Source organism: Neophocaena asiaeorientalis, unplaced genomic scaffold (genome assembly GCF_003031525.2).
Source record: "Neophocaena asiaeorientalis asiaeorientalis breed wild unplaced genomic scaffold, Neophocaena_asiaeorientalis_V1.1 scaffold479, whole genome shotgun sequence".
Classification (NCBI taxonomy): Eukaryota; Metazoa; Chordata; class Mammalia; order Artiodactyla; family Phocoenidae; genus Neophocaena; species Neophocaena asiaeorientalis.
The window spans coordinates 4,352,496-4,378,577 of record NW_020173774.1 but is presented as its reverse complement, the minus strand read 5'-3'; the positions used below and the strand labels follow the sequence as shown (position 1 = coordinate 4,378,577).

Below are 26,082 nucleotides of genomic sequence, written 5' to 3'. Positions count from 1 at the left end.
GTCCCTTTAATGGTATTTTTGTGCTCGAATTGTCCCGTATTTGGCCAGCATGAGCTCCTTCAGGCCGGTTCCTTTGTGTTTGTAACGTGCCTCTTTCGTTTTTTTCCTCTGATAAACTATTTTATAAAGCAGTTTTAAGTTCATAGCAATTGAGCAAAAGAGATATTTCATAAATCCCTGCCCACACTCATGCATAGCCTCCCCCATTATCAGCATTCCCCACAAGAGCAATATTTGTTACAACTGATGAACCTGTGTTGACACATTATCACCCAAAGTCCATAGTTTGCATTAGGGTTCATTCTTGGTATTGTAAATTCTATGGGTTTGAACATATGTATAATGACATGTATCCACCATTATAGTATCATACAGAGTAGTTTCACTGACCTCCGTGCTCCACCTATTCACTCTTCCCTTCTCCCTTTGTTTTTCTTGAGCACTTCCTTTTTGGTATATCACGATGTCAAGCTTATCTGTAGAGCCACCCTTCCCCAGCCTCAGAATCAGCTATTTCTCCAAGGAACTCTGATTCCAATTAGTGGGGAGTAGGTGCACTCTTTCAGTGAAAAGAGCAGGGAAATATATGTATGTATACACATACATGCCTGTAGACCTAAACATGTGTTATACATGTACAGATTTGATAAATGTGATTGTTGTCTTCACATTTTTAAATTGAAGCTGTTGAATCCAAGCTGTACTCAGGACAAACTCTGTGACATCATTGAGTACTTTTTCATTGAACAAACATGTATCAAGTGACCTAGAAAGTGTTAGACCCTGAGGGTGTTATGATGAACAAGATAAATAGGGTTCCTGCACTCAGAGTCTGGTGGAAAGGACAGCTTATTGTACAGGTAATTTCAGTGTAATGTAATGGGCACATATATGTAGTTGAAATTGCACATATATGTAGCTACTAGGGAAGATGGAACAACCTGGAAGAAGTGATCCATGTTCCAAGTTGGGAACACTGGAATGGTGATTGCCTGGGGATGAGAGTGTGCCTTTGTGGACAAACTGAAAGGAGTTTGTTGTGGTTAGAGAAAGTATCAAGATAAAGTTATACCTCATCAGGCAATTTGAGTGCAGATATCAAAAATATTTAGGAATCTACTTTTCCATAATATAGTTCATGTTAATCTATTTTATCTATAGGAGTGAAACATTTTATGGGCACTTTTCTACTGTATCATTCAACTTTGTATCTCTAGTACTTAGCAAGGTGCATGGCAGGAAATAGGCCCTCAGTTGTTTTGCTTTGTTGGAATTATGGTTAATGGATATCTGTAAGCGAACTTCGTCTAGAGAAGTGTTGTAGAGCACTGTCTTTGCGGTGAGGCTGCGCGGATTGAATCCCAACTCCACTCCTAAGGAGATTATTTAAATGTCTCGAAGCCTCCGCTTTCTGACCTATAAAATTGATATAATAGTGTATACCGTGGGGTTGTTGTAAAGATTAAGTGAGGTAATTCATGTTAGTATCCTTATTGCAGTGGCTAATAGGTGACAAATGCCCAATAAATGTTATGGGGTTTTATTTTATGTAGTAGTTTTATCAAAAAAGGAGATTGGTTCATTTGGCAGAGTTAATTCTTAATGGACCCTTGCTGACTCCTGTTTCACACCTTTGTATTAAATTTTAAAATTCACTTTGTTATTTGCATTCTCAGTTTTGTATAGCATATAGATAGTTAACTCTCCAGCCACTTAGCCAGTCTACCATCTAGCTTTTTCTGTAAAGTAGAAATGATCTCCCTCACAGGGTTTTATTGTGAGGATCGAAGGTTGTGTACAGGCATACCTCGTTTTACTGTGCTTTGCTTTACTGTATTTTGCAGATATTGCGTTTGGGTTTTTACTGGTTCCTCGTTTTACTGTGCTTTGCTTTACTGTATTTTGCAGATACTGCGTTTGGGTTTTTACTGGTTTTGTTTTTTTTTAAACAAATTGAAGGTTTGTGGCAACCCTGTGTTGTCAGATGATGGTTATTATTTTTAAATTAAGGTGTGTATATTGTTTTTTTACACAATACTGCTGCACACTTAATAGACTATAGTATAGTGTAAACATAACTTTTATATGCACTGGGAAACAAAAAAATTTGTGTGACTCACTTGATTGCACTGATCTAGAACCGAATCCACAATGCTCCAAGGTGTATTTTGAAACAGCAAGCAGAGTATGAATATAAAGTATTATTCTGTATACCTGAGACTATCATTCACATTGCTTTTTCCTGCACTATTGTTTTGCCTGAGGATCCATGGAAAACACAAGATAACATGCTTCTTAGAATCATTCAGTGTAACAAACCATAAATACTAAGACTTTAGAACCAAAAGAAATCTAGAAGTCCTCTAGTAAAATCCAACCTGGTGACTGGCATTCTTCTTGTCTACCTTCTTTCCTAACTTTTTTTTTTGTTATTTTTTCTTTCTTTTCCTAAAACGTGTCTATTGTCTTTATAGTACTTAGTTTTACAGTTTGGTCCAGGCATTTTTTTTTTCTCTCCAGATATAAAATCCTCTTGACCAGATGGGTGTCATATACATTTGAATCTTTTTTAAGAGATCTGACTTAGTTGCACTTTGGCTATAAGATTATTAGAAAATGAGGCACTTAAAATCTTTTGAGACGATACAATTTTACACTGACAGGCTGGAACCAGATATACTACAGATTGCTTCCACACATTTTTCTTTGGTACAGCCATCTGTGATTCTAGTTCTTGGTCTGAATGCTGTGCCCAGTAGCATAACCATGCCATTCTGAGGCCTAGCTTTACAGGAGTAGAGACTTCTTTGGAGGACCTAAGAGTCTGTCTTATTCTGCTTAACATTGAGAAACCTTACATTAACATGGGGATGATTGGTGACAGCTCTTGCTGCTTCTAGACCTTAGGCACAACTTTTGAAGACTTTTTAGGTAAGAAGATGATGGAATGGCAAGTAGTTCATTATTGAGGGAAACATGGAAGTTCCTTCTTTTGGCAACCAAATTTCATATCAAGTCAGGAATCTCAAATTATTTTGTTAACCAAGTCTAATTGGTTGTTTATTAAATTTATAGTTAAGAATTAGAGCATTCTTAATTCTTTTATAATTCATTCCTCCTGCTAACATGGATTGATTGCCAAAAGAATTATTTTCCTAAATTCTCAAAGTCTTTAAATGCATGTCTTCATTGGTTACTATGGTAAAATTGGGGTGTGTTCCTTAAGGTGGAGATGTTCTTTTTGAAATTACTATCTTCCGTCTCCTTTTTTTCTGGGTAGCAGTAGATGTTGTCACCATTGCTTACCTCCTCCACAGTACCCATATTTTTTTCCCCTGAAATTAAGGTTCTTAAATTCAACTAGTCCTAGGAAGTAAGAAGAAGCAGCTACTCTAAAAGCAGCTATCTGGGCAATTTGGAGCCTTTTCAGGTACTATACTTTTGTAAAATGCCTCTCAGTACTAGGAAATTGGAAGGTATCCCATTCTTTGGTTGTAGGCAACAGAGACCAACTTGGGTAAACTTAAGCAAAAGGAAATTTATTGAATATCAGGAATTCACAAGATTAGGGAGAAGTCTGGAGAAACACACTTGGCATTGGCCAAGAACCAGGGCAGCCCTAAAGGGCTCAGGAAGCTGTAAATCGTTATAGGATGCACTATAGCAATCTCAGTTCTTAGAAGGGAGCATTCAGCCAGGCCTGGCTTCAGTCGTTGTCCTCCATACAGCTGAGGAAGTTGGGGTGGGGAGGATGTAATTCCTCAAAGTTACGGTGCTGCTAAGAAAGGAGAATGGATGGATAGTAGGGTTATAAAAACACAGTAAATACATACTGGCTCAGTCCCTAGACCTTACAGTGGAACATGGACTTTGGAGAGCTAAAGTGGCAGAATCAGACCTTAAGGTCGTTTAAGGTTAAGGTTTCTGTTTTTTGTGTTGTTTTTTTGGGTTTTGGTGGGTTTTGTTTTTGTTTTTGGTTGTTTTGTTTTTGGTGGCCTTAGGGTATAAATCACACAGCACACAATTCACAAATTTTAAGTATACAATTCATTGTTTTTTAGTATATTCACAGTTATGCAGTCACACAACTAAAAGTCAATTTTAGAATATTTTCATCACCCCAAAAAGAAAAAAAGAAACTTTAGTAATCACCCTTCATCTTCCCCTAGCTCTAAGCAACCACTAATCTACTTTCTGTCTGTATGGATTGGCTTATTCTGGACAATTTCGTGTAAATGGAATCATACAGTATATGCTCTTTTGTGACTGGCTTTTTTGCCTTAGCATGTTTTTAGGGCTCATCCATATTGTAGCATGTATAAGTACTCCATTCCTTTTTATTGTTGAATAATATTCCACTGTATAGCTATACCAGATTGGTTTATCCATTCTTCAGTTGTAGGGTTGTTTCCACTGTTAGCTGTTATGAATAATGCTCCTTTGAACATACGTGGGATCTTCCCGGTCCAGGGCACGAACCCGTGTCCCCTGCATCGGCAGGCAGATTCTCAACCACTGCGCCACCAGGGAAGCCCCATGGTGTACGAATTTTTGTGTGGAGATATTTTCATTTCTCTTGGGTATATACCTAGGAGTAGAATTGCTGGTTCATATGGTAACTCTTTAACTTTTTGAGGAACTGCCAGACTGTTTTCCAAAATGGCTGTACATTGTACTTACTGGTATATGAGGTACCGATTTCTCTGTTTGCAAACCGAAGTTCAAATCCTGGTTCTAGCATTTCTTGCTTTGTGACCTTCAGTAAAACAGTCTGAGGATCCATCTGTCATTTGTAAAACAAAACGTACCTAACTTGAAAGGATATAATTAACGTTAAGTATCTAAGCATAGTGTCCATCACAGTAAGTTTTTAAAAATTATTTAGCTTCCTTCCTCCTTCCTCTTCTCCCTGGCTGCTCCCCATGACTTCCTCTTGGGTTTCAAAGCTGTGTGAGTCGGACTTGAATTCTCTTGCTTCGTATTACTTAATCTTCCCAGGAAACAGTAGTAAGAGACGGTGTGGATATACTGGATCTCCTGACTGCTAATCATAATGATCACCATATGAGATGAAATACAGTGCATCTTAACTTACAGACTAGCTTACTTTGTTAAAGTCCTGTCCTTAAACAGTTTCTGTAGAGCATAAGTCCTGTCAGAGTAGAGGAATAGAAGTCAGTGAATGGCCTTTAAGTCAAAAGATAAACCCCAAATAGGAATTAGGATACCCCCAATCTAATTCTGCCCTGTCTTCATTCAGAAGTCTTATCTTTTTTTTTATTATTAATTTTTATTGGAGTATGGTTGCTTTACAATGTTTTGTTAGCCTCCACTGCACAACAAAATGAATCAGCCATACGCATACAGGTATCCCCTCCCTTTTGGACTTCCCTCCCATTTCGGTTACCACAGTGCATTAGGTAGAGTTCCCTGTGCTATACAGTACGTTCCCATCAGTTGTCTATTTTGTACATAGTTTCAATAATGTATATGTGTCAATTCCAGTCCCTCCCTCCCCACCCCTTTCCCCCTTTGTATCCATGCATTTGTTCTCTACGTCCAAATCTCTTTCTGCTTTGCAAATAAGATCATGTATACCATTTTCTAGATTCCATATATACACGTTATTATATGACATTTGCTTTTCTCTTTCTGACTTCACTCTGTACAACTCTCAGTTCATCCGTGTCTCTACAAATGACCCAATTTTGTTCCTTTTTATGGCTGAGTAATCGTCCAAATCTCTTTCTGCTTTGCAAATAAGATCATGTATACCATTTTCTAGATTCCATATATACACGTTATTATATGACATTTGCTTTTCTCTTTCTGACTTCACTCTGTACGACTCTCAGTTCATCCGTGTCTCTACAAATGACCCAATTTCGTTCCTTTTTATGGCTGAGTAATATTCCATTGTATATATGTACCACATCTTTTTCTTTCTTTTTCTTTTTTTTTTTTTTGCGGTACGCGGGCCTCTCACTGTTGTGGCCTCTCCCGTTGGGGAGCACAGGCTCCGGACGCGCAGGCCCAGCAGCCATGGCTCACGGGCCCAGCCGCTCCGCGGCATGTGGGATCTTCCCGGACTGGGGCACGAACCCGTGTCCCCTGCATTGGCAGGCGGACTCTCAACCACTGCACCACCAGGGAAGCCCATGTACCACATCTTCTTTATCCATTCCTCTGTTGATGGACATTTAGATTGCTTCCATGACCTGACTGTTGTAAATAGTGCTGCTGTGAACATTGGGGTACATGTGGTTTTTTTGAATTATGGTTTTCTCTGGGTATATGCCCAGTAGTGGGATTGTTGGGTCATATTGTAGTTCTATTTTTAGTTTTCTAAGGAACCTCCATACTGTTCTCCATAGTGGCTGTATAAATTTATATTCCCACCAACAGTGTATGAGGGTTCCTTTTTCTCCACACCCTCTCCAGCATTTATTGTTTGTAGATTTTTTGATGATGGCCATTCTGACTGGTGTGAGGTGATACCTCATTGTAGTTTTGGTTTGCATTTCTCTAATGGTGATGTTGAGCATCCTTTCATGTGTTCGTTGGCCATTTGTATGTCTTCTTTGGAGAAATGTCTATTTAGGTCTTCTGCCCGTTTTTGGATTGGGTTGTTTGTCTTTTTGATATTGAGCTGTGTGAGCTGCTTGTATATTTTGGAGATTAATCTTTGTCAGTTGCTTCATTTGCAAATATTTTCTCCCATTCTGAGGGCTGTCTTTTCGTCTTGTTTATGGTTTCCAGAAGTCTTATCCTTTTAAAGAACCTGATTCAGGAAGTCACTGGGAGACTACCTAGCCTTTTTTTCTGCTGTAGAACTGAGTAGTATGCAGGTAGCCTGTTTAAAAACCATAGAAGAGAATGAACTCATGGGGATAACGGGCCTTCAGGACAACAAAAGATTAATAGAGTTGACTCAAAGTAGGAGGGCAGAGATCAAGACCAAAGGGTCAAAACCAAGGTTTTCTTCTTTGACCTGCTTTACCATACATAATAAGCAGACTGTTTAATGCTGGCTGTAGGAACAAGATAATAGAGTATTATGACTGGATAATTTTCGCAATTGTTCTGGCAGCTGTGTTAGTTATTCTGACCATAAGGAACCCATCTGACCCCTGTGATTGGGGTTCTAGAATAAGAGTCATGGTGGGAAATGAAAGTCATGATGCTTATGATTTAGCTATTTCTCCAGTAACGGTGTGGGGGTTTTTTTGGTTTTTTGGTTTTGGGGGCTGCTCTTCATTGCGGTGTGCAGGCTTCTCATTGCAGTGGCTTCTCCTGTTGCGGAGCCTGGGCTCTAGGTGCATGGGCTTCAGTAGTTGTGGCACGAGGGCTCAGTAGTTGGGGCTCAGTAGTTGTGGCACGAGGGCTCAGTAGTTGGGGCTCACGGACTCTAGAGCGCAGGCTCAGTAGTTGTCGCACACAGGCTTAGTTGCTCCGAGGCATGTGGGATCTTCCCGGCCCAGGGCTTGAACCCGTGTCCCCTGCATTAGCAGGCGGATTCCTAACCATGGTGCCACCAGGGAAGTCCTTCAGTAATAGTTTTAAAGTGCTAGAGATACTTTTTTTGGTCATTAGCTCAAGCATAGAAAGAGCTAATTATTTTAGTGATTGTGAATCTCTTTTCCTAATTTATTTTCTTAATTTTCTAGTTTTAGAAATTAAAATGTTTAGTTTTAGAAATCGAAATGTTCTGCTTCCTCTCTGTTTATACCTGTTTTACTTTTTAAATTTCTCTCCATATATGTATATTTAATATTTAGTAATCGTTAGGAATCCTTTGCTATTGTCTAGGAAATTTGTCCTAATAAATACTATCTTCTTCAAAACACATATGACAAACTAAGCCAAATATGAAAATGGGAAGTCAGCCTTGGTAATGTGACCATGGATCAAGATAACTGGAATAGAGTTGAGACTCCAGTTGAGCACATCTCAGGACAGAAGTTGGCTGTGAGACAGACATTGGACATTATGTAATACGATTTTTAAAAAAATCAAATAGGACCCGAGGTTAAACTTTTCCAGCTGATTCCTGTTTTGTGTAGGGATAAATTGTCCAACCTACAATTTTTCATTGTGGTCAAATTGGTTTACTAGTCTCCGAATATCTTATTACAGTCTTTCCTTTGAATATTGTTTGTGCTGTCTTTTCCTCCAGTTTTTAATTGTGAAATGTCCTTTGCTTTTTTCCCTCTATGTATTCATGATGTTAGCCCAAGGTACTCGTGTTGGTTGTTGATGCGCAGCTTCCTTAGACAACACATTTGCACATGCAGACTTACATATACAGTTTTTTTATTACTTGAGTATGTATATATTTTTTTTTTATTGGTACACGGGCCTCTCACTGCCATGGCCTCTCCCGCTGCGGAGCACAGGCTCCGGACACGCAGGCCCAGCGGCCATGGCTCACGGGCCTAGCCGCTCTGCGGCATGTGGGATCCTCCCAGACTGGGGCACGAACCCATGTCCCCTGCATCGGCAGGCGGACCCTCAACCACTGCACCACCAGGGAAGCCCCCACTTGAGTATGTATTTTATAAGCAGTTCTGGTAAATGTCAGTTGATACTGATGGTGACGTGGACTGTTCCTGCTAATTTATTTGGTCTCTACTTATTCTTGTAAAATACTTCCAAATAATACCAAAGAGCTATGTATACTTTCAGTGTGTTTTAGAGAAGAATTTGCTTATGAACTGTTTTTATTCACAAGTAATTTGCATTGTCTTATCTATTCTAGGAGGAGAGCATTCCCATTGCTTTATCTGGTAGGGATATTTTAGCTAGAGCAAAAAACGGAACAGGCAAGAGCGGTGCCTACCTCATTCCCTTACTTGAACGGCTAGACCTGAAGAAGGACAATATACAAGGTTAGTTGTTTGTTTAAACTGTAAATGGCGATTTAAATCTTGGAGCGATTACCATCTTTTTTTTAGTCAGAACTTAAATAATCTGGAATTCGTATTTGTCCTTTTCACGGTTTTTGGCCTGGTTGTCTTGTAAAAATGATTCCTAACTTTTTTTTAAGAGATTTCTAGTTTTCAAAGTTCTTTTACATATTACACAGCTATGACAACATTCCAGTGAGATAGGCAAAATAAGATTATCGTCCTATAGATAGGTAGGAAAAGCTAAGATCTTGAGAAGTTAAATTATCTGACATAGATACTTACAAACTATGGAACTGAAATGTTTCTTGTGACAGCTGTGTGTCTGCAGAGTTCCTTGTAGAAACATGAACTTTTTCTCTTTAAAGCCTTGTGGTTTGGGGATTTTAAGAGGTTAGGCAGTTAGTAAATTTCCATAACTGTACCCAGAGTAAGCTAATAGAGTTAAGTTTTCATCTCTGAAGCTTTTTCTTAAATTTTCAGCTGTTTTTTTCCCCAGCTTTCTTGATCTATAATTATTATTTCTGCCATCTCTCTGTTACTTACTTTTATATGATATAAATAGAACTGGGCGGCAAGAGTTTCTTATTTGGGTATTTTGACTAGTGACTCTCTTACTAAAATATTAATGAACTTTGGGCTAATAATTGACCACTCAAAGAACCCTTCAAGGGTTTGTAAATAAGAAGAGTACAAGAATTGTATAGCATTGTTATTGAGGAAAAGTCTAAATCTGGAACACTATAATAGGTTCTCTTTTTTTTTTTTAAGAAATTTATTCATTTGAGTGTCTTAATTCCAAGGGGAAATATTTCTGTAGCTTCTTAAACTCTTAATATATGCTGTTTTTTTTCTGTTTTCTCTGTTATTTGTTATTTTCCAGCAATGGTGATTGTTCCCACTAGAGAACTTGCTCTACAGGTCAGTCAAATTTGCATCCAGGTCAGCAAACACATGGGAGGGGCTAAAGTGATGGCAACCACAGGAGGAACCAATTTACGGGATGACATAATGAGGCTTGATGATACAGGTAGGAAATGATTGATGTAAGGTGGCTGGCTCTCTGAAATTCCACACACAGGTGTTTCCTTTCAGTAACTTATTAAAATTGTTTTTTAAATTAATAAGGAACAAACATTGTAGTAGAAAAATGAATAAAGGAAATGACCATTTTCATTCAAGCAAAAAAAACAAATTGTTTTAGTAATTGAAAGAATATTCAGCCTTACTAATTTTTTAAATTGTACATAAAAACAGTAAAGTGATATTGTACCTATCTGATTGACAAGGTTAATTCAGATTGGCAAGGCTGATAAGTAACCAGTAATGTGAGTTTGTGGAGAAGTTGGCTGTCTTGCAACATGGGCGTATAAATTGATATAATCTCTGTGGTGGGCAATTTGGCATTATATTTCAAAATTATAAATGTATATTTTTAAGAATCTTTTTTGAAGAAATAATTGGACAAATGCAAGGTTGTTTACTACAGCATGGTTTGTAGTACTGAAAAACTTGGAACAACCTGAATGTCAAGGGAGTTTGGCTAAAATACATTGGATATAGTCTGAAGGGAATTCCACACGGCCATTAAAGAGTGAAGCTGACCTGTATTCATTTTTTAATGAAGAGTTCTCCATGGTACATTATTAAGTGAAAAAAGAAAACAGCAAGAATGAAATCCACTTATATAAAATTATACATAGAATTTTAGTCAACATTTATATATGATTATCGTTTGATTAGTTTAATTACTATATTCTTTGTGCTGTCCTGTTATTTAAAATGATTATTTTATTTGATCCTTATTACAGTCTTCGGAAGACCCTTGATCTAGATTAAAGGCAAGCTACTGTATCAGAAGCTTGGCATACCTTTTGTTTTTCCTTGGGGGTTGCCCCAAGACAAGGAAGTATGCCCCTTATTTGGAGCAGGTGATTTGGGAAGTTGTAGCCCCACCCCCATGTAGCAGTGAAACTAACAAGTACTCTCTAGCCAACCAAAGATGGAATGGAAATCCATATTCTAAAACACATCTGTGCCTCTTTGTATTATTCCTGCCTCTACAGCAGTATTTCTGATAAAATATATGATATAAACCTTTACTATATCCTTTTTGCCCCAACTAAAATTAACGAAAATATGTTTTCTAATCTTGTGTAGTGCATGTCGTGATAGCTACCCCTGGGAGAATCCTGGATCTTATCAAGAAAGGAGTAGCAAAAGTTGATCATGTCCAGATGATAGTATTGGATGAGGTAATGTCTCTTCATTTGGAAATATACTATTCTGTACTACTCTGACTTTGTTCATAACTGCCAGTGAATGAAGCATAACCTCTTCGTGTTTATGCACTTTTATTTGTTTTTGTTTTTTTTTTTAATATTTGGCTGCATTGGGTCTTCGTTGCTGCGCGCAGGCTTTCTCTAGTTGTGGCAAGCGGGGGCTACTCTTTGTTGTGGTGGGTGGGCTTCTCATTGCGGTGGCTTCTCTTGTTGCAGAACACAGGCTCTAGGCACACGGGCTTCAGTCATTGTAGCACGCAGGCACAGTAGTTGTGGCTTGCAGGCTCAGTAGTTGTGGCACATGGGCTTAGTTGCTCTGCGGCACGTGGGATCTTCCCAGACTAGGGTTCAAACCCATGTCCCCTGCATTGGCAGGCGAATTCTTAATCACTCTGCCACCAGGGAAGTCCCTATGACCTTTTAATAAATGCATGACTCTTGTCGGTTCAAAGTAATTTGCTTATAAAACATGCTTTACCCTTTAAAAACAACAGATGATAGGAATTTATAGGACTAAATCAGCCTTGTGTCTTTTTCTTAGTAAAGCGAGGTTTTTATTTTTCAGTGAGAGAAGTTGTTGAATAATCTCAAAGCCAAGTTCATTCAAAGTCTCTTTCCATTCTGTGATTCATCTTAAGAAGCATGTAATGTCTCTAACCCCTCATTTAACATACAACTTTGTATTGTTTGGTTTTTCGTCCCTGTTATAATGTGTTATCTCACCAGGTTATAAGTGCCTTTTAAGAACTTATTCAGCTCTGCATCCTTAGGACCTAGCAGTGTTTTATACATATATGAAACCAGTGTTGATGTTTTTAAAGTTATTTTCCTGTTTGGTCTGTGTTTTAGATTACTAGAGCAGTTTCGTCATGATCTATTCAGAACAGGTTTTTATCTTTGAGTAATGAGAGCACATTTATTAGTTACTGTGTGCTAGCACCAAGTGCTTTACGTGTTTTTTCATTTAATTTTTGCAAGAATCCTATAAGATAGGTATTCTATAAAGTAGTTACTATAGTAAGAAGACATCTTAACTTTTAAATTGTGGAAACTGAAATAGTGGTTAAGAAACCTCCCAACATAGCTGATAAGGAGACAAGTTTTAAACCCAGGTAGTTTGACTCTGTAGCCTGTACTTTTAACCACTATACTATAATGTCTCTGTAATGGAAGTCACATTAAAATTTTGTTATGGGAACAAGGATTATATCTGTCTGGGACTTTTTTTCCTTGGAAGATGAGTATTACAGACTTTTCCCCTTCTGAATCACTGGTAATGTGTCTTGGTGCCTTTGGACTATGCAGTGTTGTAGAGGACTTACTGTTTACAACCAGGAGCATTCTGTGAACTTGCTGGTTGATGTCTTATTAACCAAAGACCTTAGACATTATTTCATTGTGTTTAAGATCGTCTTCTCTTTGTACTGCAGGCAGATAAGTTGCTGTCACAGGATTTTGTGCAGATAATGGAGGATATTATTCTCACGCTACCTAAAAACAGACAGATTTTATTATATTCTGCTACTTTCCCTCTTAGTGTACAGAAGTTCATGGTGAGTATAAACCTGTACTTGGAAGCAGTACTATCCTGTTGTCCATGAGTATATCTTTATCCATAATTATATCTTACTACTAGTCTGTATTACACTGATTTCAAGTTTGGGGCTTTTTCTTCAGCTGCTCAATTAAGGTTTGTTGTGCATAAATTAACTGATATTTTTAAGATACAAAAGTAATTTGATTCTTATTTGTTCACTTAGCTTTTGGTGTCAGACTGACATAGCCATTGGTTCTAGATAAATTGATTACAGCATAATTCTATATTTAAAGTACAAAATAGTAACTTAGCTGTATATCTGAATGTTATATCTCCCATTTTATGGTAATTTACTTCTTCCATGACAGATAATAACGTTTTAAAGAGGGCTCCATTCCTTAAAGTAAGAGTTTATCAGGCAGAAATGTATGAGGATATATTCTGAGTTTAAGAAATAGACTCTGCTTTCATTTAAATATGAGACTCTTCTTTTTTTCAGAATTCCCATTTGCAGAAACCCTATGAGATTAACCTGATGGAGGAACTAACTTTGAAGGGAGTAACCCAGTACTACGCATATGTAACTGAGCGCCAAAAAGTACACTGCCTCAACACACTTTTCTCCAGGGTAAGTCTGTTAGGCTTCAGCGGCTGAATGTTGTCCATTACTACTTAACCTCAGTAAAACAAACAGTTGTATCAGTTTTCTCACCATTTTCTTTTTCGTTCTTTTTTTTTTTTTTTTTTAAATACTTATTTATTTGGCTGTGCCGGGTCTTAGTTGTGGCATGCAGGATCTTTTAAGTTGCAGCATGTGGGCTCTTAGACCAGGGATCAAACCCGGGCACCCTGCACTGGGAGCACGGAGTCTTAACCACTGGACCACCAGGGAAGTCCCTCTCAGCATTTTCAGTGTAAAAAAAATTCCTTAGTTTTTCCTAAAGGTAGTTTGAGTTGTTGATCTGAAGCTGATACTGTATGATTGTCAAGTCACAGGCACTTCTAATTTGATTCTAAAATAATTTGACCTTAATTACAGATAGTCTTCATTATTCTCAGTAATTATAATTGTTCCGTTGTAGGCAGATTCTGTTTTTGCAAATTTGCCAAAATTTCCTTGTCACCCCAAAGTCAGTACTCAGGTGCTCTTGACGTCATTTGCAGACATACGTGAAAAATTTGAGACCTCGTGCAGTTTCCCCCTGCTTTCTTGTTTCAGCTCATACTATAAATGAGCACCCTTTTCACCGTCTATTTAGTGCCACGTTTCCCACATTTCTGTGCTTTTCTGTTGATTTCACTCTTTTAAATGGCCCCTAGGCATAGTGCTGAAGTGTTATCCAGCGCTCCTAAGTACAAGAAGACTGATGTGCCTTGCAGAGATAATGTATTAGATAAACTTCATAAAGGCATGAGTTACAGAACTGTGGGCCATGAGTAAATAAGGTGTCTTTAAACAGTAACACTGTTTAAACCAAATTCCTTGGTGGTCCAGTGGTTAGGACTCTGTGCCTCCACTGCAGAGGGCATGGGTTCAATCCCTGGTCAGGGAACTAGGATCCTGCGAGCTGTGTGGCAGGGCCAAAAAAAATAAAACCAGTAACACACATAAAACAAGGTTATCTGTTGACCCGTTGATGAAGAAGTTAAGTGTCCCTCACAGGAACCTAACCCTGTATTTCCCCTGGAAGCAGTGGTCCTATATTCAGTAATTCAGTGTTTCCAGTAACTGTATAGAACGTAACTACCTCAAGTAATGAGAATTGGCTGTGTTTTACTCCTGTTGGCAATTATGCGGCCCTTATGAAAAATACTCTGCTACAATAAAACTTACTCTACAATAAAAATTATCTTCAACTACTATGTAAATGAAATAGTACTTAAAATTTTTACAGTTTTGCATCTCTCTTGTATCATGAGATTCTAAGTCTTAGATGATATTTTCAAGATTTGGCAAAGTTCATGAAGGTTTTTGTTTTCCCCCTGTGCTCAGCTTCAGATAAACCAGTCGATCATTTTCTGTAACTCCTCTCAGAGAGTTGAATTGCTAGCCAAGAAGATTTCTCAACTGGGTTATTCTTGCTTCTATATCCATGCTAAAATGAGGCAGGTGAGTATAAAACTTGAACTTGTATAGATTATTTTTAAAACCTTTTTCTTAGTATTTCTTGGATTTTGTTTTGTTTTAATGCTCTTCCAAATGCCGTGAGTTTAAGAATAAATTATTCCTTAGCAGGCAAAGGACCATTCATTTTAACCTCTCTGAGGTTTTCTAACTACAAACAGGGTTAATAGTACATATTCTTACCTCACAAGGTTGTCAGGAAGATTGAGATTATGTATGAATGAGTAGTTTGTAAGTTGCCAAGCATAATAGAAATGTGAGATTTTATTCCCTTCCTTCTCCGTATTCTTAGATTTGGGCTAGTATTTAATACAGTAATCACTAGCCACGGGTGGCAATTTAAAACAGGTAAAATTTAAATAAGTTAAAATTAAACAATATTTAAAATTTAGATTCAGTACAATCCCTGTCAAACTACCAATGGCATTTTTCACAGAACTAGAACAAAAAATTTCACAATTTGTATGGAAACACAAAAGACCCCGAATAGCCAAAGCAATCTTGAGAAAGAAAAACTGAGCTGGAGGAATCAGGCTCCCGGACTTCAGACTATACTACAAAGCTACAGTAATCAAGACAGTATGGGACTGGCACAAAAACAGAAATATAGATCAATGGAGCAGTATAGAAAGCCCACAGATAAACCCACTCACATATGGTCACCTTATCTTTGATAAAGGAGGCAAGAATATACAGTGGAGAAAAGACAGCCTCCTCAATGAGTGATGCTGGGAAAACTGGACAGCTACATGTAAAAGAATGAAATTAGAACACTTCCTAACACTGTACACAAAAATAAACTCAATGGATTAAAGACCTAAATGTAAGGCCAGACACTATAAAATTCTTACAGGAAAACATAGGCAGAACACTCTGTGACATAAATCACAGCAAGATCCTTTTTGACCCACCTCCTAGAGAAATGGAAAGAAAAATAAATGGGATCTAACGAAACTTAAAAGCTTTTGCACAGCAAAGGGAACCATAAAGATGATGAAAAGACAACCCTCAGAATGGGAGAAAATATTTGCAAACGAAGCAACTGACAAAGGATTAATCTCCAAAATATATAAGCAGCTCATGCAGCTCAATAGCAAAAAAAACATGAAAACCCAATCCAAAAATGGGCAGAAGACCTAAATAGACACTTCCAAATAGATACTTCCAAAGAAGTAATACAGAAGGCCAACAACACATGAAAGGATGCTCAACATCACTTACCATTAGAGAAATGCAAACCAAAACCACAATGAGGTATCACCTCACACCGGTCAGAATGGCCATCATCAAAAAATCTACAAACAATAAATGCTGGAGAGGGTGTGGAGAAAAGGAACCCTCTTGCACTGTTGGTGGGAATTTAAATGGATACAGCCACTATGGAGAACAGTGTAGAGGTTCCTTAAGAAACTAAAAATAGAAGTACCATATGACCCAGCAATCCTACTACTGGGCATATACCGTGAGGAAACCATAATTCAAAAAGAATCATGCACCACAGTGTTCATTGCAGCACTATTTACAATATCCGGGAGATGGAAGCACCCTAAGTGTCCATCAACAGGTGAATGGATAAAGAAGATGTGGCACATATATACAATGGAATATTACTCAGCCATAAAAAGAAACGGAATTGAGTTATTTGTAGTGAGGTGGATGGACTGAGAGTCTGTCATACAGAGTGAAGTAAGTCAGAAAGAGAAAAATACCGTATGCTAACACATATATATGGAATCTAAAAGAAAAAAAAAGATTCTGGAGAACCTAGGGGCAAGACAGGAATAAAGACCTAGACGTAGAGAATGGACTCTAGGACATGGGGAGGGCGAAGGGTAAGCTGAGATGAAATGAGGGAGTAGCACTGACATATACACTACCAAATGTAAAATAGCTAGTGGGAAGCAGCCGCCTAGCACAGGGAGATCAGCTTGTGCTTTGTGACTGCCTGGAGGGGTGGGATAGGGAGGGTGGGAGGGAGACGCAAGAGGGAGGGGATATGTAAAGCAATTATACTCCAATAAAGATGTTAAAAAAATAAAATTTAATTCTTCAGTCACACCACGTTTGAAGTGCCGTATTACATGTGACTAGCAGTCACAGTTTTGGAAAGTACAGATGCAGAACATTTCCATCATTGCAGAAGGTTCTGATTTTTCTGTGTACCTCCTCAGGTACATCTGTTTTTACTATTTGCCTTTAAAAAAGGATACAATCTATATTTCAGAACTTAATTCAACAGAAAATAAATTCAAAACTATCACAAGACAACATTTTGTGTTTGTGCTGACGTTGTGAAATTTCATAAGAAAGCAGTTTCTGTAGGCTAACGGGTTAAGAACTTAATCAGCTCACATATGGTTTTCAAAGAAGCTTAGTGTCATGGATCAGATACCTTCATGTAGGCCCCTAATATTAAAATTGTCATAGGAAATGAATGTATTAAGTTGAAGAGAATATTTCAGAATGGAAGAACATTGTGTTGAAAAAAAAGACCAGTTTACCAGATGCTAGATTTATTGCTTTTGCTAGAGTCAGTGTATGTTTTCATTTTTGTTTTTTAATTGGAAAGTAGTTATTTTGAGCTTTTGTATATAATAACTGAAAAGGTAAATAGTAGATGTTTTGGTCAAGCCAAACTTCTGGCATCTTTTGTTTGAAATATTTTAGAAGTATGGTGAAAATTATCACTAAAAATGCACTCCAGCAAAAAAGAAAAATACCTTTTTTTTTTTTTTTGCGGTACGTGGGCCTCTCACTCTTGTGGCCTCTCCGGTTGCGGAGCACAGGCTCAGCGGCCATGGCTCATGGGCCCAGCCGCTCTGCAGCATGTGGGATCCTTCCGGACCGGGGCATGAACCCGCATCCCCTGCATCGGCAGGTGGACTCTCAACCACCGCGCCACTAGGGAAGCCCAAAAAATACCTTTAAGAATTGAGATAATAAGCAACATACACATATGTATTCATATTTATTCCCATGGGAAACTAATCTATGGTTAATTATTTTCACCTTTTGTTTTTAATTTATGTGTATTGAATTTGGCTCCTTTCTCATTCATGTAAAAAATAATTTGGGTATAAAGAATTTTGGGTAGGAGAAAAAAATCGTGGCAGTTTGGGGGCTTGTGTGAGTTTTAATCAAATCAAATGCATTGCTTTGTTCCTAGGAACATCGGAATCGTGTATTTCATGATTTCCGAAATGGCTTATGCCGCAATCTTGTTTGCACTGGTAAGTATTTTGTTTCGTTTACACAGTTTTGTGTTGTTTTGTTTTTTTGCGGTACGCGGGCCTCTCACTGTTGTGGCCTCTCCCATCGCGGAGCACAGGCTCTGGACGCGCAGGCTCAGCGGCCATGGCTCACGGGCCCAGCCGCTCCGCGATCTTCCCAGACCGGGGCACAAACCCGTGTCCCCTGCATAGGCAGGCGGACTCTCAACCACTGCGCCACCAGGGAAGCCCCCTACCTGTATTTTTCAAAGTCTAAATTAGCATAATAACTGTGGGACTAGAAAAGAATTAGAAGGGATAGCCTTGCATATTAGCTTACCTCAGGCCTCTTATAAATCATTTAGCAGAAGGGGATGAATGAATTCTAAACAAAGCAGAAATAATTACTGCTAGAGGATTAATGTCTTTTTAGAAATATTCTACATTACACAACAAAATTTTTAAAAATAATTTTCTCTGTTAACCTTGGATTAAATACTCAAAAATAGACTGAAGAAAATTAGACTCCTGAGACTCATTTATGAGTATATAGCTTATCAGTCATCCTTGATTTGCACAGTCACCTTAGACCATTTTTTTAAAACTTTTGTTACAGGACTGGGAAAAGGTAACTTGTTGAGCAGAAAGCTGCTTATGGTAATGTGCGTGACAGATAATGCCAGTAATTTGCAAATGCTTTTGAATTACTGATGAAGTGAATGAAGCTTAGGTTACATTAGAAATATATGTTAAAGAGTATTATGACACCAAATTGAAGGATATAATGGAGTTTTGTGTTTTTGGTTTTTTTTTAAGATTTGTTTACCCGAGGTATTGATATACAAGCTGTGAATGTGGTAATAAACTTTGACTTCCCAAAGCTGGCAGAGACCTATCTCCATCGTATTGGAAGATCAGGTGAGGAAAAGGAAGGAGATGTTCTTTGTGGAAGTTGTTTGAGAAGTTTAATCACTAAATTTTGTTCCTTTGTAGAGTGTGGTAGCAGTTAGAACAGTGAATTAAAACTAATTTAGTCGTTTGATATATCAAATTAATTGCCAACTCTTCCAGAACGCTTATTTTAAAAAGTTAAAATAACTTTATGCTTAATTTAAGATTCACAAATGAGAAGCTCACTTCTCTAACTGTACTGCTTAGTATGTATATTCTGGCAATTTTTGACAGAAATGAGCACCCGTTTTTTCATTTGACAAAGGTAAAATAGCAGTGCTACTTGAGGCTGTGAAACCTGACGTTGTAGCGTGTGTGTGAGTTCGTATACTCAGAAGGGCACTGAACCAAAACATAAATCCTGTATGGATTTGCCACTTACAGACTAGTACTTGCACACTGATTCCCATGTTTAACTGTTTCATTAATTAAAATTGTTTTTTGTTAGGTCGCTTTGGTCATCTTGGCTTAGCCATCAACTTGATCACATATGATGATCGCTTCAACCTGAAAAGTATTGAGGAGCAGCTGGGAACAGAAATCAAACCTATCCCAAGTAACATTGACAAGAGCCTGTATGTGGCAGAATACCACAGCGAGCCTGTAGAAGATGAGAAACCTTAACAAGCATGTGTGTACCCGACAAAATAGCAAAGTGAGCATAATGTTTAAAGAAAGGAAATCAAGGTCCTCTTTCCTGGGGGAAATTTGATGTTCCACGATAATAATTAGCAGTAAAGGATGAAATACCTCTTGGCATAAATGACAGTAAACAGGAAGTATCTTGAAGTTGTAATTGTGATCTTATTGGCGAATCCATAAATGCAGTTCACTTGAATATAGTCTTCCTAAGTAATGTAGTACGTGAGCAGTACTTAAGACAAATTCAGACTTCTAAAATAATGGAAACAAAAAAGAATCTTAGCGATTTTGAATATGAAAATATTTTTGCTCTTTATCACTCGGTTGTCTCTGTTAGTGTTCACTCTTAATTTCTAATGGGAACCTTAATAAATTATGTTAAATTACCTGTAAAATTTTATTGCTAAAGGTGTAATCAGGTTATGATGATAACTGTCATAAGATAGTTATCTTATGGGCATAAGATAAATGCCCACTCTGGTTTCCTGCAGATGGTTTCTCATCTTTTGGTGACTGTTGGGCTCTGGTAGAAATGCTTGAAACAAGGCTTAACGTAGGGAAAAACCCCTAAAACAGCCTACGTTCCTCTAAGGAAACTCTGATTTAATTTGAGAGCTGATAGTTTCCAAATCAGCAGTGAACATTCTACCTGTTACTATTTTTAGGTTTTTCAAATTACTCTCTTCACTTTAACCTTTTTATCCTAATTTAAATGTCAAACACAAAACCCTTGGACAAATATAAAACTAGCCCATGTTTGCTAATACATTGGCAGGCTGTTGAGTTCATGTACGGTTTAAAAAAAAAATTTTTTTTAACTGTCATAGAGACTGCTGCCTGTTACCAGAACTTTCAGGGTTTCATTCTGTCTCTGGGATGCATAGCAGAAATTCCTTAATCCTGAGTGAATTCTATAGTAGGCAGACAGGCTCAGTAGAAGCTGTTATAGAGAGCAGTGGGATGGGGATTGTGAACACCTATGTATCCTAGTTCATATTGCTTTCATGGCATTAATTTTAGGCTTCTTTTTTCTTTAGGTTTTGACAAACTACAGAAGGCTCGTTTGGATCTGTGACACATCGATTTTGGGGGGATGCTCTTCTCTTTGTGGGTTTTTCATCTTCTTTTATTTTGGAACTATGAAGACTTAAAAGAGCTCAGACATTTTTTCTTTTAATTGGTGAAGAGAAAAAAGCTAAAAAGGAATTTACCTTTTTTGTTCCACTTGTTTGCACTGTGTGCTGACTGAACATTAGTTGCACTAACTGCTGGTTTTTTAAAAATGTTTTCTGGGGAAGGGGGACAAGGAAGGAGGAGAAAGAAGAGAAGGGGAGAAACCCTAAAAAGAGAAGAACCTTGATGAACACAAGCTTGTCTGCGATTTCAAAATTCTCCAACAGCTGACTCTTGAGTGCATTTCAACTTCTCCCTGGTTACTCATCCGTTTTTTAAGCCTGAAGAGCTTATTACTTATTTGTGCAAAGTGCCTTATGCTATGAGACCATTCAGAATATCATCTTTCAGACACAGCCCAAGGAATCAACAGTAGTAGTGTTTTTTTTCTTTTTTCATTCTTTTTAAAATTTTTGTCTTTCCGTTTTGGTTTCAAGTTGAAGTCTCTCTCTTCCCTTTCTACCCGATACTCAAGCCCAGGGCTGGAAGATGAAACGTATTAGTAATGTTAAACACCATTTTCTTTTTCTTTATGTGGAGGAGTTGATGTGCAACTGCAGTTCATCCGCACTGTAAATACATGTATTTAAAACAACAACAACCCCAAGTAAAAATTTCTTCTGGGCCGAGTATGCAACATCGTCGCTCCCAAAGGAAAGAGCAGTCTATCGTTACAGGAGCCATATGACAAGCCTTTTGTGCTCTATAGCAGAACACTAAAGACTGGTTTACATACACCTCCATTAGCAGTTATGGCACTTGATGTGTAGACATGTCAGAGCCTTTGACCCTCTTTCCTCTGTGGCAAAGCGTGTCCCATAGAAAATTGGGTGTGTATACTTGTATAAACTTTGTAAATAGGTTTTTTTCTGGGTTCATATATATATATACATATATATATATATATATTTTTTTTATTGGATGAAGGTTGCTGGGATTAAGGGGATTAGATTGATTATGGGAGCAGCTAAAGATGAGAGGGGCTCAGTTTTCCGCAACACTAAATTCTAAAAAAGTACTTTGGCTTCTTACTGTAGAGAACAGACCTCTACAGGGACATCCTCTGTTGGAAAAGGGACCCAGAAGTCTGGGATCACTGCTGCCACACTTTGTCTCATATAGTACCTTTGGAGGAGGCCTGACAGAGAGAGCAAGGAAGCTTCAGAAACCTGTAATTCAAGATGTTATTTTTGAGACTCTCTCTCTGATAATGTTTCTTCCCCCCTTTTTAAAAGTTTGAGAAACTTTTCAAGCTCAGCAAAAGGGGACAAAGACTAATTTGCCTTGCGGTGTGGCAGTTTGATTGAGTGGCAGTTTCTTTGAGCAGTATATGTATAAAGCATGGATTTGCATTTCAGAATATTAGCCAGTACCAGCTGTGGTGACATTAGCAGTTCTGGGGCTTACTTTCTGTGGATCTTCTCCTGTACTGTGTAAGTGTATTGCCCTCTGCCCACCTTGATACATAAACTTGCAGGAATGGGCAACCCCTGAGAGCTGTTAACCTTGATGCTACAGAAAGCTGCTTGCCATCCTCTTGCTTTGTGACAAGAATTATCTGTCATTTTGCATTGTAAATTGCTGGCAAACGCGTTACAGTCAATAGTGTTGCTTTAAATTGTGCCCCTCCCAACATGCTTGATGTTTGGCCTGATCTCCAGGCAAAAGGAGTGAGATGAAGCAAAACCAGTGAACTTTTTTTTTAATGTTTTTAATTCCCTTTTAACCCAGTGTACTAGGTCAATTAGGAGGCATCTAGGATTTTTTTTTTAAAAAAAGGAAAAAATAAAATTAAAAAAATTTGATTTCCATATGCCACTGTTTTCCAAAACCCTAAAATATTGCAAGATGTGTCCTGCATAAACTTTCATGCTTAACTCATCTGGAAAAAGAAATCAGTTATTCAGAGTTGCTTTTTGACTCTGCCTAGTTCTAAGCAAAATTGTGACACCCAGAATTCCTTGAGGATCAAAATCCTGCAGATGCCTCCTGATCAGACATAGCCCTAACTCCTTAAAAACTGTAGCAAGAGCTGCACAGTACAAACCCCAAAAAGAATAACTCATTTATCTGGTAGCCAAGCCACATGTGTCTATCCAGCCAATGTTGGTTACTAAATACAAGGCCTACTTAAGGAAGTAACCTTTTTCCGGGGAGGGGTGGGGGGAGGGAATTGAAAAGGCATCAACTTTTGACCAAAAATCTTGCCCTTGTACTGATGCAGCTCTCTCTTTCTCCCCCACCTCTGGCGAGATAAGAGGAATCATTCATTATAGAAGAAAAACAAGGAACGCTCATAAATGAAGTTTTGTATCTCGCTAGAGTGTGGGTGACTAAGCAGCGCGGTCTTGTTTGCCATCAGACTGTGCTCTGCCTGGTGCCACGTGCCTGTGGGTCCCTCTAAAAGCACAGACTTTAAATTGAAAGTATTACTGAAGTACAGCCTCTGATGAGGAGTGGCACTTAAAACTATCTGGGACACCACTATTGGACACAGTCTTATAGAGGCAGCTGTCCAGTTTTGGTGCTTGTCTCTTGAATAGGAATTGTTAAATGGAAAGATGCTCAAAGGACTAGGTCAAAGCCTAGTCTCTTTTTTTTTTTTTTTTTAATCGCCCTTACAATAAGGAGCATTGTTACTATTGGAAGTTGTTTTTGTGTTCCTTGCAGTATTGGGTGTTTAAGTAATGATAATATTTTTCCACTGGTTCATTTGGATGAAAACTATTTGCCCAATTTTTAATATTTAAATTACATTCAGCACCTGGTTTAACCAGTGGTTATATAGTTGTGTAATGGTTTGTGGACTGTTACATAGCTGGCTGCCTCTGTCCTTCTCTTTTCCTTACATTCCGATGGAGAAACTTTCTTGCCTTTTCCCTTAGTAATGGAATGGAATAAATTTATTCTAAAATGATCTTCCATGGGAAGAAGGGCGAGAGAAACCTAAACACAATCTCTAAATTATTTTCAGGTTGGTCCCAGCATCATAGTATGGGTTGGCCCCAAAGACTGGGGGGAGGGGGGAGGCAACTGGTCATCGATATTTGTTTTCAGAATGAGATGGGAGCATCTTTCCTTTGCCATGTGCTTTGTGTTAGAGACCATCATGCTTGGGTTAGAACCAGATAACCCAGCACAAAGCCTTGAGTGTAAATTGTTGGAATCAAAACATCTCATTCTGATAACTTGATTTTTTTTTTTTTTTAATAGGGGTGGGAGGGAGGTTACTTTGCCCCAAAAGGGAGGGTATCTGCACTAAGGATTTAGAAACACTTTGGAAGCTCATAACCTCATCAGTAACTGCCTTTAGTCACACTCCTGACCTTATAGATGAGTAACAAAAGATGAAATAAGTTCTTGGGGATTAAGCCATGTTATTTTAATTTGCTCTTTTTTCAACGTTCTGTGTCTCTTAAGCTGTTATTGTGGAATCATTTTCTGGCAAAATAACCTTTGTCAAGCAAAATTATTGGCCTTGTGGGAGCTGACGTCAGTCAACTTTGGTGAACTTAAGTGGACTTTGGTGAGCTTATAGTTGTACTTTGTATCCTTAAAGGTAGTTTTTTAAAACTTCCAAAGAAAACCCACTCTCCTTTCTGATCTAAAAACTCATCTTTGGGGTAAAGAGTTCAGTGTCCAAAGGTTGTAACAGTTCATGAGGTAAGAGGGCGCTAGCCTGGCACCTGGATTCTGCCCCTCCGTAGCTGACAGATTCCAACAGAAGTGTGTTTAAATTCTCCAGTAGACAATACTGGGTGGGGGGGAGGGAGGGGTAGGGTTGGGTTGCTAAGGTACAGGCTGCTGTACTTTACCCAGTGGTTGTGAGGGAGGGTCCCTGGAGAAAACCAAGTCGCTAGTCCCTTTTTTGAAACAAAATTAAAACTTGAAAAAAATGTTTAGTACAAAATGGGATAGAATTTAATGTCCCTAGCCACAAGGGACCAGTTCCACTGAGAAGTGAACAGTGGGGACTCAATTTTGAAAACATTTGGGGAAAGGGAAAATTGGCTTTCTGTTAATTGGCAAATGTTCCAGTGGGGCTGTTTTTGTTGGAATGTGTTATGTTGTATGTACACATATATGGACCAGAGTGTCTGCTGAGTTTATAAAGTTAAAAGCTGGTTGATAAAATCTTGATTTTTGTTATTTTATCACAATAAAAGCCCACTGGAACTTCAGATGTGTGTGTGGTGTGTCTTTAGCATCAGGCTGTGTGGTTTAGGAATACTTGCCTTTGAAATCATTTTTACTTAAATAACTCACGTTCTGGTAAAGCAGTAGGATTCTCAGCACTACTCCTCTGAATAAATTATGTGAGCACCTTTGTCCAGCCTTATTCATTGTCCCACCGTTTGCATTTCACTCTGTTTTCATAGCCTAAACACAGAACAGATAATCAGTTGGAAAGGAGAGAGATGTTGGTCCACAGTATGCCCGGGGGACTGCTAGTAGTCAGTCACCTCCTAGAATTGTTCAGATATTTTAGAAAGTTGAACAGAAATTACTTAGGAATTAACAATATGAATGGAATTTGTATTCTGAGACTGAGAAATACTAATGAAAGAAATCAGAAGACCTAAATAATTGGAGAAATCCAGACACAAAACTGGACACAGCATCCTCGTCCCCCACCCCAAAAGAAATACTTCAGTATAACAAAATAATGTTCCAGACATGTATGCTGAAAACTGCAAAATCGCTGATGAAAGAAATCAGGCCTGAAGACATAGTCTTCCAATCCATGAATATGACACCTCTATTTTTGTCAGTTCCCCAGTTTCATCTGTAGGTTCAGAGTATTTCCTTCCAGTCCCAGCAAGCTTTTTGACAAGATAGCCACAAGATAATTCTAAAATTCATATGGAGAGGCAAGCCGCCATAACAGTTTTGGAAAAGAACAAAATTGGAGGACTCATTACCTGATTTCAAAATACAGGAAGCTACAGCAGTCGAGAAATTTGTAAATTCAGTTCTTTCACTACAATACACTGAAGAAATGTAGGGAGACATGCCATCAACTTTTTCATCTAAGGAGCAAAGAATGGATGTGTACAGTCTGGCCGAAGATCAATTTTTCTTGTAGATGCTGTGTGGGCAGTTTGTTCCTAGTTCATTAGGTGTATTTCCATTATCCTGTTAATCCAATCGCGGAACAGCGTACGGCTATCTCTCTGCCTCTGGATTTGTCCCACCCTCCCTCACTTTACTGTCTCCAGAGATTGACCTGTATGAACCACATAAATATTTCCTCTGC

At 38.2% G+C, this 26,082-nt stretch overlaps 1 protein-coding gene across 2 annotated transcripts in view; it reads left to right on the top strand.

Annotated features, from left to right (window-relative positions):
• DDX6 (DEAD-box helicase 6) overlaps positions 1-25,006 on the top strand; it is a 34,313-nt gene extending 9,307 nt beyond the window's left edge. The window contains exons 5-14 of one of the 2 annotated variants that reach the window (XM_024751671.1): positions 8,759-8,888; positions 9,790-9,936; positions 11,067-11,161; positions 12,619-12,741; positions 13,225-13,353; positions 14,719-14,835; positions 18,017-18,080; positions 18,876-18,977; positions 19,459-19,641; positions 20,690-25,006. In XM_024751671.1, coding sequence (XP_024607439.1) covers positions 8,759-8,888; positions 9,790-9,936; positions 11,067-11,161; positions 12,619-12,741; positions 13,225-13,353; positions 14,719-14,835; positions 18,017-18,080; positions 18,876-18,977; positions 19,459-19,634 — 1,083 coding nt within the window. In that variant the 3' untranslated portion in view covers positions 19,635-19,641; positions 20,690-25,006. Of the gene's footprint in view, positions 1-8,758; positions 8,889-9,789; positions 9,937-11,066; positions 11,162-12,618; positions 12,742-13,224; positions 13,354-14,718; positions 14,836-18,016; positions 18,081-18,875; positions 18,978-19,458; positions 19,666-20,689 lie in introns of both variants that reach the window. The other variant, XM_024751670.1, reaches the window with a different exon arrangement.
• The last annotated feature ends 1,076 nt before the right edge of the window (positions 25,007-26,082 follow it).